The 16,125-nt window shown below is 41.9% G+C and overlaps 1 protein-coding gene across 3 annotated transcripts in view; it reads right to left on the bottom strand.

The window, feature by feature from the left end:
• LOC122551780 (contactin-associated protein-like 5) overlaps positions 1-16,125 on the bottom strand; it is a 1,278,965-nt gene that overhangs the window by 1,071,938 nt on the left and 190,902 nt on the right. For 2 of the 3 annotated variants that reach the window (XM_043694245.1, XM_043694243.1), the window contains exon 3: positions 13,390-13,583. The exons of the other annotated variant lie outside the window; for it this stretch is intronic. In XM_043694245.1, coding sequence (XP_043550180.1) covers positions 13,390-13,583 — 194 coding nt within the window. The remainder of the gene's footprint in view (positions 1-13,389; positions 13,584-16,125) is intronic. 3 annotated transcript variants of the gene reach the window in all.

Genomic DNA, 16,125 nt, shown 5'->3' with positions numbered 1-16,125 from the left:
CCTCCCTCCACCTATCGCATTCCCAACGCCCTTCCCCCAAGTCCCTCCTCCCTACCTTTTATCTTAGCCTGCTGGACACACTTTCCTCATTCCTGAAGAAGGGCTTATGCCCGAAACGTCGATTCTCCTGTTCCTTGGATGCTGCCTGACCTGCTGCGCTTTTCCAGCAACACATTTTCAGCTCTGATCTCCAGCATCTGCAATCCTCACTTTCTCCTCTTGCTTTTGTGGTCATCCAGGCGCAAAATCTTTAATTTTGCATGTCGGTCTTGGTAAAATTGTTGGCAAAGAGTGTTTGGAACTGTTAAGTACAAGTACAAGTGCTAGTCTAACTAATATCAGATAGTGTTCAATACCCTGACCTTGCTACAATTACATCCTGATTTTCCACAGCACTTCATGCGTCATCAAGCTAGTGCACTGTAAAGTGATTTGGTCCTCACTGTTTCTGTTGTAAGCATTAGCATCTCATTTGTGCATCTTTTACCTGTTATGGTCAATCAATCCCTTTTATTGTGGACTGCATTCCCCTCAATATCTGCATTTGTCATTTATTTGTACTGAGTTCTTGTGAACATCTTTTGCATCATCCTCCATCTTCAGTGCTCTTCTTAGTTCCATCTTGCTAGCTTACAGAAATGTGGCAAATACAACACACCAAAAAACCCATTATCCTCTTGTGTTGGCCAAAGAACAGACCCATCCAGACAAATACCAATTTCCAGCTCAGCAGTACTCTGCAAATTGCAGCTCGTCAAGTACCTTCTAAGTATTTTTTCAATGCGATAAGAATTTGTGATTCCAACACCGGTTCTGGTGGTGTGTTCCATGTCCCCACCATTTTCTAGGTGAATATAACTCTCCCTAACTTGCTTGTCAATCAGGGTAACCAACCCTCTCAGGGGTTGGGGCTCAGTGACACATTGGACACAGCATCCGGGAAGAGAGGAGGAGATGAGTGGCAAGACAAGACTGTGGAAACACAATGAGAGTATGAAGCACATGTATGCTGTGCAGCGTGATTGTCGAAGGTCATCATTGATTCAACAGTAGACAACAAAGGCCATCCCAACAGTGAACAACACAGGCTCTAGTATAACTGCCCCAACTGTCGGGCAGCCCTGTAAAACCTGGGACATTTGGTCAGCCTGTCTATAATCCTTTAATCGATTACTTCCCGTTCATTATTAATAAATATTTACTGAGGAAATGGTCTCTGCCGAGCCACTCTGTCTCTCCTGGCTTTTGCCTGCTCTCGGGTGCTCAGGTAGGACATGGCCGCCATCTGCCTTTGCCACTGGCACCCCCTGGAGGTGGTAAACATTGTGGCATTTTCTGCCTTACACGAACATAACAACGACACGTAGAGGTCTGGTAACTCAATTAATTGGGTTCTTCTACTTAAATGAAATGAAACCACAGAGGCCAATTAATTCTATCGGAAGGACTACATATATCTTCTGTTCAATGATTGCCCATCTCTCTTTTCGGGGGTCTAGATTGGGGTGGTGCTGGAAAAGCACAGCAGGTCAGGCAGGATCCGAGGAGCAAGAAAATCGACATTTCGGGTCAAAGTCCTTCATCAGGAATAGAGGCAGGTTGCCTGCAGAGTGGAGAGATAAATGAGAAGGGGGTGAGGGTGGGGAGAAAGTAGCATAGAGTACAATAGCTGAATGGGGGTGGGGATGAAGGTGACAAGTCAGAGAGGAGGGTGGACTAGATAGGTGGAAAGGAAAATAGGCAGTTAGGACAGGTCATGAGGGTAGTGTTGAGCTGGAAAATTGGAGCTGGGGTGAGGTGGGGGAAGGGGAAATGAGGACATGGTTGACATCTCTCTCTTTTCACCCATCCTTGTTTCTGAGGATTGGGATTTGGGCTTCCACTGGGTTGGTCCAGTCTTATGGACAAGGTAATGCCGTGGCCTGCCATTGCCTTCTACAGGACGGCTGACAAGTGACATCCCCACTCTGAACGAAGGATCCTAATACGAAATGTCGACTTTCCTGCTCCTCTGATGCTGTCTGACCTGCTGTTTTTTTCCAGCTACACATTTTATCGACTCTCCCGCTCTTACTGCCTGCCATCAAAGTATATTCAAAGGATTTACGGACTATCAATAAACTTGTTTTGTCACATTATAAACCCACAATACAAGATCAACAAGCTCAAGAATGGGTCTCAAAGCCAGAGGTAGGGATAGTGGTATTGTGATACAAGATTTTCCACCAATGATTACATGTGTATCAATGTCTCTCCCCACCTCGTGGTATACAGCAGTTTCAGCCATGCATCCTAAAGGTACACCACAATAGATGTCACAAATTGACACGGAGCTCAATTCCTGCCCAATCAGCTCATTTGTATTCAAAACGAATTGGGTGACAGATTTCCAAACTAGTTCTGAAACTCCTCTCCATTAACACTAACTTCCCTCCACAGAAGCTGGGTGATCTGCTGAGCATTTATAACAGGTTTTATTTGCATTAAAATTAACTTAATTGACTGCACTTTGGACATCCTCAAAAGGTATGGTCGATGGTTGCTAAATCTAAGTTAATGGCTTGGATTAGATTTTTCACTTTTTAAAAAATATATACACTCACTTAATTGCCTGCTTAAAACCTGTAGAACATAAAAGTGATCAATGATTCCATTATAGTAATATTTCTGGTCAACTTCTCAACCATTCAGAATGGTTGATCTTGCCAACAAATTACTCCTTTTAATATTAAGGGACTCTACAAGAAATATTAGATTGTTTCAATTGTTTTTCCTAAATTCACAAGACCTACTCACATGATAAAGCCAAGACTTTGATTCTGGCCCTTCATTATTTTAATGTTGCTTGACAATGTTATCCACAAGTATAAACTTACTTTCATGCACACCTTGCTAAGAGTCCCAATTCACCTGCTTCTATAACACTACCAGATGAATAACCAAAAGCTTCTTCCAACCAATCTTGTCAAAACTAAAGCATTACCTCCCACAAATTACCTGCATGGCTGTAGTTCCAGATCATACTTCCAGTCTTGATGTCACTTCTGGCTAAGCTCAAGGCGAAATAAAAATCAGAAATAAATGCAGATGCTGTGAAGCAGAAACAAAAATGGAAATTGCTGGAAAAACTTAGCAGGTCTGCCAACATCTGTGGAGAGAAATCAGAGTTAGAGTTTCAGGTCCAGTGACCCTTCTTCAGAACTGTACCTAACTATCTTGCCTCAAATTGGAGCTTTTAAAAAAGATTAATGGAAGAGCACCAAGACATTCTTTTATCTGTAACTTATGCTCTCAATGGACTGTCACAAATCACAAGTATTTCATACAGACTTATTTTGCTCATTTAGGAAGAGGGAGAAAGTGAGGACTGCAGATGCTGGAGACCAGAGTTGAAAAATGTGGTGCTGGAAAAACACAGCAGGCCAGGCAGCATCCGAGGAGCAGGAGAATCGACGTTTCGGGCATAAGCCCTTCTTCAGGCTCATTTAGGAAGAGCCCAATTTCAAGTCAAATGTATGTTTCTGAGAATTGCCATTCGATAATCTTGCAGCATATCATGTAGAGTAGTAAAGCATCAAGCCACTGCAATTGGTAAACAAATCCAGTCAGTGTGGTTCTATCTTTGATTTGTTTTCACTCTTACATTGCTGAAGCCAGAACAGAATAACAGAGCACACTGCGAGTGTGAGACAAGAGTAGTCAGGCTTTAAGTCTGATTTTCATTTTTATTGATCGAACATAAATGATACAGAGGCAGGCAAACCAGCGCAGCAGTAAGAAATCATCTCATTCAGTTTTAGGCATTATTGAAGAATTGTCATTGATTAATGTGAAACAATTACAGTATACAAAATTGTGTTTTGCTCAACTACATTGCATCTCAACGTTTTCCATTTATTCTATTTCATCTCCACAATCTTTTTCCTCTTTTCCCAGAAGGTTTGAGCTCATGCTAAAAGCAGTTCCAGCTGGACGCTGAATTGCCTTTGTCAGGTTGACCAATGCTCAGTAGGTGAAAGCAAAGATTACTAACTCATACTCCTCCTCTATTTACCAAATCAAACTAAAGCACCCCATGATCTGAAAATACAATTCAGTGCAGAATAGGAACTGGGCCTATGGAATGAGCTGCCAGAGGAAGTGGGGGAGGCTGGTACAATTGCAGCATTTAAAAGACATCTGGATAGGTATATGAATAGGAAGGGTTTGGAGGGATATGGGCCGGGTGTTGGCAGGTAGGACTAGATTGGGTTGGGATATCTGGTTGGCATGGACGAGTTGGACTGAAGGGTCTTTTTCTGTGCTGTACATCTCTGACTCTGTGACTCTATGACTCTATTCTTATACCCATCCAAATGACTTCTCAATTTTGTACTTGTACCAGCCTCCACCACTTCCTCTGGTAGCTCATCAGAGGGTGGTGGTGGAGGATTGCTTTTCAGACTGGAAGCCTGTGACCAGTGGTGTGCCACAAGAATCGATGCTGGGCCCACTGCTTTTCATCATTTACATAAATGATTTGGATGGGAACATAGGAGGTATGGTTAGTAAGTTTGCAGATGACACCAAAATTAGAAATGTAGTGGACAGCGAAGAAGGTTACCTCAGATTACAATGGAATCTTGATCAGATGGGCCAATGGGCTGAGGACTGGCAGATGGAGTTTAATTTAGATAAATGCAAGGTGCTGCATTTTGGGAAAGCGAATCAGAGCAGGACTAATGCACTTAATGGTAAGGTCCTGGGGAGTACTGCTTAAAAAAAAAGAGACCTTGGAGTGCAGGTTCATAGTTTCTTGAAATTGGAGTCACAGGTAGATAGGATAGTGAAGGCGGCATTTGGTATGCTTGTCTTTATAGGTCATTGCACTGAGTATAGGACGTGGGAGGTCATGCTGCAACTGTACAGGACATTGGTGAGGCCACTTTTGGAATAGTACAAGCAATTCTGGTCTCCTTCTTATCAGAGAGATGTTGTGAAACCTGAAAGGGTTCAGAAAAGATTTACAAGCATATTGCCAGGATTGAAGGATTAGAGCTACAGGGAAAGGCTGAACAGGCTGGGGCTGTTTCCCTGCAGCGTCAGAGGCTGAGGGGTCACCGTACAGAAGTTTAATAAAATCATGAGGCTTGTGGTTGGGGTGAATAGTAGAGGTCTTTTTCCCATGCTAGAGGAGTCCAAAATTAGAGGGTATGGGTTTAGGGTGAGAGGAGAAAGATATAAAAGAGACCTAAGCGACAACCTTTTCTTGCAGAGGGTGGTACGTGTATAGAATGAGCTACCAGAGGAAGTGGTGGAGGCTGGTACAACTACAAAATTGAGAAGTCATCTGGATGGGTATACAAATAGAGTCATAGAGTCACAGAGTCAGAGATGTACAGCACGGAAAAAGACCCTTCGCTCCAACTCGTCCTTGCCGACCAGATATCCAAACCCAATCTAGTCCTACCTGCCAACACCCGGCCCATATCCCTCCAAACCCTTCCTCCTCATATACCCATCCAGATGTCTTTTAAATGCTGCAATTGTATCAGCCTCCACCACTTCCTCTGGCAGCTCATTCCATACATGCACCACCATCTGAGTGAAAAAGTTACCTCTTAGGTCTCTTTTATATCTATCTCCTCTCACCCTAAACCCATGCCCTCTAGTTCTGGACTCCCCGACCCCAGGGAAAAGACTTTCTCTATTTACCCTATCCATGCCCCTCAGAATTTTGTAAACCTCTATAAGGTTACTCCTCAGCCTCTGAAGCTCCAGGGAAAACAGCCCCAGCCTGTTCAACCTCACCTTATAGCTCAAATCCTCCAACCCTGGCAACATCCTTGTAAATCTTTTCTGAACCCTTTCAAGTTTCACAACATCTTTCTGATCGGAAGGAGACCAGAATTACACACAATATTCCAAAAGTGGCTTAACCAATGTCCTGTATAGCCTCAACATGACTTCCCATCTCCTGTACTCAATACTCTGACCAATAAAGGAAAGCATACCAAATGCCTTCTTCACTATCCTATCTACCTGAGATTCCACTTTCAAGGAGCTATGAACCTGCATTCCCAGGTCTCTTTGTTCATCAACACTCCCCAGGACCTTACCATTAAGTATATAAGTCCTGCTACGATTTGCTTTCCCAAAATGCAGCACCTCACATTTATCTGAATTAAACTCCATCTGCCACTTCTCAGCCCATTGGCCCATCTGGTACAGATCCTGTTGTAATCTGAGGTAACCCTCTTTGCTGTCCACTACACCTCCAATTTTGGTGTCATCTGCAAACTTACTAACGATACCTCTTATGCTCACTTCCAAATCATTTACATAAATGGTGAAAAGTAGTGGACCTAGCACCAATCCTTGTGGCACTCCACTGGTCACAGGCCTCCAGTCTGAAAAACAACCCTCCACCACCACCCTCTGTCTTCTACCTTCAAGCCAGTTCTGTATCCAAATGGAGTCCTCCCTGTATCCCATTAGATGTAATCTTGCTAATCAATCTCCCATGGGGAACCTGTCGAACACCTTACTGAAGTCCATATAGAACACATCTACCGCTCTACCCTCATCAATCCTCTTTGTTATTTCTTCAAAAAACTCAATCAAATTTGTGAGACATGATTTCCCACATACAAAGCCATGTTGACTATCCCTAATCAGTCCTAGGAAGGGTTTAGAGGGATATGGGCCAAGTGCTGACAAATGGGACTAGATTAGGTTAGGATATCTGGTCAGCAAGAATGAGTTGGATGGAAGGGTCTGTTTCCATGCTGTTCAGCTCTATGACTCTATCTGCATGTTTCTTAATTTAATGCCCATAGCACCTTCTGCCATGACACACAAATATCAGGCAACGATCGTCTCCAACAAAAGAAAATCTAACCATCACCCTTTGACATTCAACAGCATGACTATCATTGAATCTTCTAACATCAACACCCTGGCGGCAACCATTAGCCAGAAAGTAACCGAGAGCAGCCATATAAATATTGTGATAGCAAGTGCAGGCCAGACATGTGTGTGTTTGCCAGACAGTGTATAGTGAGGTCACCTGGAGTGTGACATGAACCCAAGGTCCCCGTTGAGGCCATCCTCAACCTCAGAGGATATCAGCCTCTGCTCGGCCACTCTGTATTGTTGCCTATCCTGAAGTCTGCCTTGTAGGATGGTCACCAGAAGATCAGAGGCTGAATGTCCCGGACTGCTGAACTGTCCCCCGGCTGGAAGGGAATGTCCCTGTCTGGTGATTGTTGTGCAGTGTCCATTCATCTGTTGTAGTAACATCTGCTTGGTCTCGCCAATATACCATGCCTTGGGGCAACCCTGCCTGCAGGGTATGAGATAGATAATGTTGACCGAGTCACATGAGGACCTGCCACGTACATGATGGGTGGTGTCCCCATGTGCAATGGTGGTATCCATGTCAACACTCTGACACATCTTACAGTGGTTGCCATTACAGAGTTGTACGGTGGTGTGGTTGATGTTGTCCTGAAGGCTGGGCAGTTTGCTATGAACAATGGTCTGCTTAATGTTTGGTGATTGTCCAAAGGCGAGAAGTGGAGGCAAATGGAAGGCCTTGGCAAGGTGCTCATCCTCATTGATAACATGTTATAGGCTGTGAAGAACATGGCACAGATTTTCGGCTCCTGGGAAATACTGGACAACAAAGGGGACCCTATCAGTTGCAACGTGTGTCTGTCTCCTGAGGAGGAGATTACGGTTTCTTACAGCATGTTTCTCATAGCTAAGTTCAGTACCCATGAGGATGGCCTCAACCGGGACCTTGGGTTCATGTCACACAATACAGGTGAGCCTAGTACTCTATACGCTCTCACTCACACACACTCCCTCTCTCATATGCACACACATTCCCCCACACTCATTCCCACACACACGCCCTCTCACAGGCTTACACTCCATCACATTCACTCACACACTTTACCAAGCTTTCACACACACAACATACACTCTCTTATGTGAACTCACACACACGCACTCACATGCAGACACACATAAGTCTATGGGGTGAATTTGTATTTGCAGAATTATATTTGCAGATACATTCTATTTTGCTTAAACTGCAGGTAGTCAATGCAGGCAGTCAATCCACGTAATATTTTGTAAATTCCACTTTGGAAATCAAACCAGTCTGACTCAAGATTAGGAGACAGACAGACTCTAACCTCACACCTTTCATGCATTGTCTAAGCTGAGATGTCACCTATTTTTTTAATAAAATCTTAAGTTATCTCGAGAATGTGACTTAAAAGAAGTTCTGGGATTTGCATATTAATGAACCGAAACCTGCAACCCCATTCTAAAAGATGAAAGACTTAACAACAATCTAGGTTTGCTCAATATATCATTTCAGTTGCATGACACTGTAATCTGTTGCTATAAATTATGGTCTTATGATCCACAGCTATCTGATGAAGGAGCGGCGCTCTGAAAGCTACTGCTTCCAAATAAACCTGTTGAATTACAACCTGGTGTTGTGTGATTTTTAGCATTTCAAGAAGACAGCTCACCATCACCTTCTCATGGGTAATTTGGATTGAGGAATAAATGCAGGCCCAGGCAGCAATGCCAACAGCCCATAACTGAGTGAAAAACTGAAGTTTTGCACATCAAGACAATTTATTATTAATAGAAGGGTTGATAAATAGTGTTTTTTTTAATATATACTCCAGTTGACAGGAGTAATGGTCTGGAGACAGGTTCAATTCCCACCTTGGCACCCAGAATCAATCAGGAATAATATGCTAGCCTCTTGTGATTCACAACCATAATTTTTCTTGATCAGTAGGGGAAGCAATGGTTAAAGGGAAAGGGCAGGATGTGAACAATGTCATGATTTGGAGATGCTGGTATTGGACTGGGGTGTACAAAATTAAAAATCACACAAAATGACAGATTAGCCATAATCCTGTTGAACGGCTCTCGGGGCCAAATAGTTTACTCCTACTCCCATTTATTGTGGTCTTATAATAAATGAAAAGCCATTTGAGAAATCTGGTTGCTCTACTCTGCTTTTCCTACATGCATTTCCAGACCCATAGTAATGCAGCTGACCCTTACCTGCCTTCTGAAGTAGACTGGTTATATCAAAGCACCAGCGAACAGTGAAGTCCCTCTGGTATGCCCACAGCATATGAACTGACCTGTCCAGCGTTAATGTGGCTTTTTGAAGAATGTCCTTTGTAGCATTTAACTGCTAATTATACAAACCAGCAATTTCTGAACACTGTCATGATCCAATTAGAACAGAAGAATCTCGAGACAACTTTTTATTAGCTGTTTCTGGTTATTGACTTACCGCCTGAAGGGCCTTCACTGAGGTTTGAAGTTTATCTCTGAATATGTCACGTTCATGTTAATGTTACCTGTGCATGGTTATTATGTGTTGCATCGAAGCAGTTGGCTTCTGTCAATTCAAGTAAGGAATCATCCAGTCTGCCTGAAGGTTCATGTCTCTGAGACCTCTTTTCTGTGTGACAGAATATCTCTTTCTAACTCCATAATTTCAGAGACATTTCAGGAGGTTCTGGTCACTTTGTCAGCTGTGCAACATTTTGAAGCTTCAGTTGCTTTCCTTTCAACTGAACCAGCATAATGTTTCTTTCTTATTTCCCTGTTAAGCCCTGGTCTTCGTCGAGGGCAGAATTTCTTCAGCAAACGGTGGTTGCCATTGCTGCTTCTGTCATCCCTTACTGGTTCAGAGAAAGAAAAAAAAAGACAACTTTAACTTTTATTACCTTCTTCAACAAAAGGGATGGCTCTCCTCCAAAGGGAAAGCAGAACCTTCACAAATAGTGCCACATGCAGCTAACAGAATCAAGGGGGATGGAGAAAAAGGAGTGGGATACTGAAAATGCAAGAACAGCCATGATCATATTGAATGGTGCTGCAGGCTCGAAGGGCCAAATGGCCTACTCCCATTCGTAGGTTTACAGGTTTCTAGGAGTACAGGAAAGTCTAGTGTTCTGACTCCACTAAATGGACAAGACATGCAATTTATCCCTTCTCTGTCAATAAAGTCGTCATTGCTGGTCATCCCCATCTTTGACATTTTTTGCCCTTGTAGCCTCTGTGTCAAGGGAATCAAATGACCTGTACTATCTCCCAGTGCTCCTAGAGGTGGAATTTCAGTCAGAACTGTTTCAGGGTTTACTAAATTAACTTCAGAATCTTTAACATTTGCTCATTCAAGAGTGTTTAAAGCTACACCAGCATGTCTTTCCAATAAAGAGGCACAGTGATTAGGAATGACATCCAACTTTCTGCAATTGCTATTCCATTGCAGCAACTAAAGATAAAAGGTTGATTATTAATTCTTTTATTAATTAAAAAATTGGCTTTATATTGGACACAATTTTGCATGCTCACCTCATTTTTATCAGGTAGCGCGTGCAGCTACTTTATTTACAAGATTTTTCTGACTATATTTTTTATGATTTTATGAAGAATTGCGTGTACGTTAGGCTTTTAACTCTCATTTACATTTAATTCAGATATTTTGTGACCACATTGTCTATTTTGGAAAGATTGTCTGGTCATACTGCCCCTTGAGTACAAAATACTAGTTTGCCTTAGTTATGATATTTTTTTTCATGTTTTCTTTACATGCAACACAACACAATTGAACAATTCAAATCCAGTACCATTGCTGTCGAATCATGTGAAACTCAGAGGTCAAATCAAACCAAAACAATCTTCAAACCCAGTACAACAACCTATCATGATAAAACTATTCTATCAGTAATACACTCCAAGTGAGTGAAATTGTTTCAAATAAGTGGGGCACAACAAAACAGTCTCACAGATTTAATGAGCTGAACAGTTCAAAGCCGGTACAATAGTTCAAACTAGTTTTAAGAAATCAAATCCCATACAACAAAAGGATCATGACATTAACACACTGAAGTAGGTTAAATTCTGTTTCAGCTGTGAGTCATTCCAGCATGTTTCAATATTTTCCTGGATTCCACACTGCTCTCTGAGACACCAGGAACAATAGCCTTGCCTATAAATTATGTTTACTGCTGAAGTGTGTACTCAGTACCCACAGGGAAAGCACTGTGTAGTGATCACTTTCAGATAAATTTTATTTTCATCAAGGAGGATGTCAATGCTGGGAAATGAAATACTACTCGCACCCAGTGTTAGGGTGATGCATTTCACAGCACAGAACCCATTAGGGTTCAGTGTAGGATAATGCCTTCACCAGCTGAACCAACTGTACTTCTTATTCCCAAGTTGTCAATTCTGTGAACCGTCCTTAAATCACACCAGGGTCTATTTTGTTCTCTATTCTGCAGCAGCCTTGACTGCACTGAGAGCATTAGTCTGTGACAAATTCTGACACTATTGTTTTCAGAATGCTGCGGATATGAAGTCAGGGATTCCCTTCATCCTACACGATCCCAACGTTCAAAGTTCTATGTTAGTCACAGCTGGTGCTGAAGCAAGTAGCCATGGTAAAAGGAGGCAGCATCCATTAATCCATCTAATCCTTTTCAGCTCATCTATACTGATGCATAGTCTTGGTTTTGCATGTTGGAATCTAATAAATTGCAGGATTTAATATTTCATGGATACTGCGCAGTGATATTTCAAGCACACATTCCACTGCCTGCATTCTGCATCTGGCACTGTGATCCAAACAATTTTTAGCAAATCCAGTCTAGCTTTCTTATTCTACATAAAATTCTGCACAACCCTAGCTTGCAGCCTAGGTTCAGCAACATTCACCAGATTATTAACAGACTAGTCAAGCAAAACCGAAAATGCATTCTGAAACAACATGATTCCAATATTCTGAGCTTCCATACACGTACCTTGCTAAGTGAACGCTGCAGGTTGCAATTAACAGGACAAAAGCCTATTGTGGTGCTGATAGTTTGGCAAAGACACATCTTAAGTCACTGACATCCTCCTACCAGGTTGCCAATGTCATGTTACATTCATGTTAAGTGTGCTAGACATTTTTTTGTAACTGTTAAGTGCCGCCTTCTCGGCCTTTCATGTAGTGGTCAGAAGTTGGATTTCCTCCCAACACCTTTGCATCTTTCTCTCTCTCTCTCTCTCTCCCCTCCACCCCCCCAACTCCCCCCTTGTTTGATGAGGTTAAAAGTGTTGTATAAATATGTTATATTAATATTTACCATCTTCTAAATTCATAAACCTTCAATTACCTTGGCAAGATAAGTTAATCAAGTCCAAACTAAAAATTGAGGGTAGGAGGCACTTGATCTATACCACTTAGTGCTATGCTGGTCTTATCCTTTTCTATCTGAGGTACAGTACAGAGGTCAAAACATACAGAAAGAAATAGGGATATTAGTGGGTCTTCATAAGAAGTGGAGAGCTAATAAGGACCATAGTGATGTAAGAACACTGCCTAGCCAATCATCTGTGCAGGTATTGAGTATATTTCCTTCAATGGTCCTCCACTTCTGTGTACGTACCATCAAAATTTCAATTCTGGATAAAGGACCTGCCTGTAAAAGTGTCTGTGTAGGAGTCTGTTTGTAAATTTTAAAAGATATCACTTCAGCAAAATCCCAACATAAATTTCTTGTTCATAAAAAACGCGCTCAAATATTCGCCATCCACACTGGATGTCACAGCACAAAATAATGTAATGACTTCAGGAAATATTTTGGCAAGCTGTCAGCAGAGAAGTATACTTTGAACAACCAAGGCTGAAAATGATTGAGCATCTCTGTTAAAACCCAGAAACAGAGCCCGTGATGTATTTCTAAATGTCTTGGAATCATGTTCACACTCCCACCAAATACAAGGCACCATAACGTGCAGTTCAGGTTTTTACATAAGAGTGTAAGAATGTGTGCACAAGATGGAGTGTGAATATGTACGACTAAGATAAAAAATATTGTGTGCAAGAGTGAGAGCGAGGGTGTATGTGAGACAGATAACACATGTGTGTGAGAGAGAGAGAGAGAGAGAGAGAGAGAGAGTGAGTATGTGTGAGAGAGAGAGAGAGAGAGTGTATGTGAAAGAATGTGAGTGTGTGTTTGCATGTATGAAAGCTTGGTAAAGTGTGTGTGTGGATGTGATGGAGTATAAGACTGTGAGAGGAAAGAAAGAAAGAAAGAGAAAGAAAGAAAGAGTATGCGAGAGAGAGAGAGAGAGCGAGAGAGACAGAAAGAATGTCAGAAAGTGAGTGAGAGATTGAGTCTGTAAATCAGTCAAAATACGGAGGTTGATCGATTTCATGCACCAGTTGATTCATAAGAATTCAGAACACATTTTCTGGTATTCTTTGTTGTTAAGCTTGAAACATCTCATCCATAATTGCTATTCCAAAATAAATCAACGTTCCTTATATTTACACAGACTTGCAATAATTGCCTGTAAATTGCCTACCCATGTGTTGTCTTCTTGGCGATACTGCTTCCAATTTCTCTCAGTGTCACTGAACATTAGCACATAACTCGTCACCCAGTCTGAGCTCCCATACCGGCCCTGGGTTGCTACAGCGGTGATTTCTGTTCTCTCACCAAGGTCTATCTGTAACCATTGGTATTTGTCAGAATCTCTTGGGGACCATCCACCTGCTCCTTCAAGGGGAAAGAGTTGAGAAAAAAACAAGTTACCAAATGACCAGGATATAAACATGATAATGTTCAGACCTGATATTTCTCAGCTTCTTGGTGAAAAGATTCATGATTAATTTATAAATCCACAGGTGAGAAAACTGATATGGCACCATTGAAGAGCCAAAAGGTTCAGGTTTAACCTTATAATTGAAGCAAATTATACCTGGATTTAAGTCTCATCATGTTTGATTTCACTCAGAGCATCAGGTTTGGAGAAAATAAGGTGTTTTATGATGAGGATTTGTAAATGAAAAGATTGTCCATTCTCTAATGTGGGCAGCACAGTGGCTCAGTGGTTAGCACTGCTGCCTCACAGCACCAAACTCAGTTTAATTCCAACCTCGGGTGAATGGATGCATGGAGCTTGCACATTCTCTCTGGGTCTGCGTTGGTTTCCTGCTCTGGTTTCTTCGGACAATCCAAAGATGTGCACATTAGATGAATTGGCTATGCTGGATTGCCCATAGTGTTCAAGGATGTATAGGTTTGGTGCATTAGATAGAGATGAGTTTGGGTTGGATGCTCTTCAGAGGGCTGGCGTGGATTTGTTGGGCCAAGGGGCCTGTTTCTACACTGTAGGAATTCCATAATGTGAATTATGCAATATTCCCAACATCAGTTCAAGTTCAGAACATTTGAGTCAACTACTTTAGAACAGCTTATGCATGGCAACTTCTAAGAATGAAAGTCAGAAGGTTAAGACGGTTATTTCTTTAAAATTATTCATTTGTGAAGGCATCACAAGCTAGACCAGCATTTATTGCCCATCCCTGAATTGCTTAGAGGGCAGTTAAGAGCCATTTACATTGCTGTGGTTCTGTACTCACATGTAGACCAGACTAGGAAAGGATCATAGATTTGCCTCCCTCAAGGACATTAATAAACAATACATTGGACCAGCTTTTTTTTTTAAAATGTCATCGAATTCAAATTTAATCATCTGTTATGGTGGAATTTCACCCATATCCCTTGAATATTTGTCTGAGGCCTGGGTTACTACTTCAATGACATTACAACCACACCACCACCACCACCTCCCCAGACTGGCTTATCAATTCCCACCATCATCCCAATCACCTGGAAAGATTTACACAAGATTGTATATTCTCTATGTTAGGCAATGCCTTTCTCAACCAAATCCTTTCGCCTCTATGTGGTCCATATCTTTATTTATTATCTTTTCATGTAGCTGTTAAAATGCCTCTGAAGCATTGCTATTTGTACCTGCTTCTGCAACCCCCTCTGACAGCACAGTCCAGGCATTTACCACCCACCTCTTACATCCTGTTTAAACTTTTTCCCTTTTACTGAAGTCCTGTAGCAATTGACATTTTTACACTGTGGAAAAAGACTCCATCTATCCATGACTCTCAATTTTGTAAATTTCCATCAGGTCACCCCTCAGTCTCTGGAGTTCAAGTGACAACAAACAGAGTTTGTCCAATCACTCCTCATAGCTAAAAATCTCAAAACCAAACAACAGCCTGTACTGTCTCCAAAGCTTCCACATCTTTCTGGTAGTGTGAAGTCAGAACCATACACAATATTCCATATGTCTCATAACTAAAGGTCTATGCAGCTGCAAGATTTACTAATTTTTAATACTCCTTGTTTTGACCACTGAAGGCAAGCATGCTGAAAGCCTTCTTGACCACCTTATTCACTTGTATTGCCAGTTTTAAGGAACTGTGTACCTATACGCCAAGATCTCTCTCTATGTTAATGCTTCTAAGAGCTCTGCCATTTACTGTATACTTCCCTCCTGCATTAATTTTCTAAAATGCATTTGTCTGCATTAAACTCCATCTTCAATTTCTCTGCTCAACTCTCCAGCCTACTGCTGTATCCTCTGAATCATCCTCACTATCCACAGCTCCTCCAAGCTTATCAATCCGCAAATTTACTAATCAGGCAATTGCATTGTCCCCCCAAACATATTAATTACAAATAACAGGAGTCACAGCACTAATCCCTGAAGAACACTCTTGGTCATAGATTTCCAGACAGATAAACACCCTTCCACCACTTCTCTCTACCTTCTATGATCAAGCCAGTTCTGTATCCATCTGACCATCTCACCACAGACCCCATCTTACTTCACCTTCTGTATTAGCCTGCCATGAGGACACCTGCCAAAGTCCACGTTGACAACATCTAGTGCCCTGCTCTCAATCATCTTTGTCACTTCTGCAAAAGGTCATTAGCACTAAGCCTTGTAAAAGTGATTGCAGTGTGAAAAATAAGTTACAAAACTGTGATGAAAGACATGCCCAAATACATGCCCAAAATAGACAATAGACAATAGGTGCAAGAGTAGGCCATTCTGCCCTTCAAGCCTGCACCACCATTCAATATGATCATGGCTGATCATCCTTAATCAGTATCCTGTTCCTGCCTTATCTCCATAACCCTTGATTCCACTATCCTTGAGAGCTCTACCCAACTCTTTCTTAAATAAATCCAGAGACTGGGCCTCCACTGCCCTCTGGGGAAGAGCATTCCA

The sequence above is a fragment of the Chiloscyllium plagiosum genome, chromosome 7 (assembly GCF_004010195.1).
Source record: "Chiloscyllium plagiosum isolate BGI_BamShark_2017 chromosome 7, ASM401019v2, whole genome shotgun sequence".
NCBI classification, from domain to species: domain Eukaryota; kingdom Metazoa; phylum Chordata; class Chondrichthyes; order Orectolobiformes; family Hemiscylliidae; genus Chiloscyllium; species Chiloscyllium plagiosum.
Note: the sequence above shows the minus strand (reverse complement) of the source record. Positions and strands in the feature narration are given on the sequence as shown.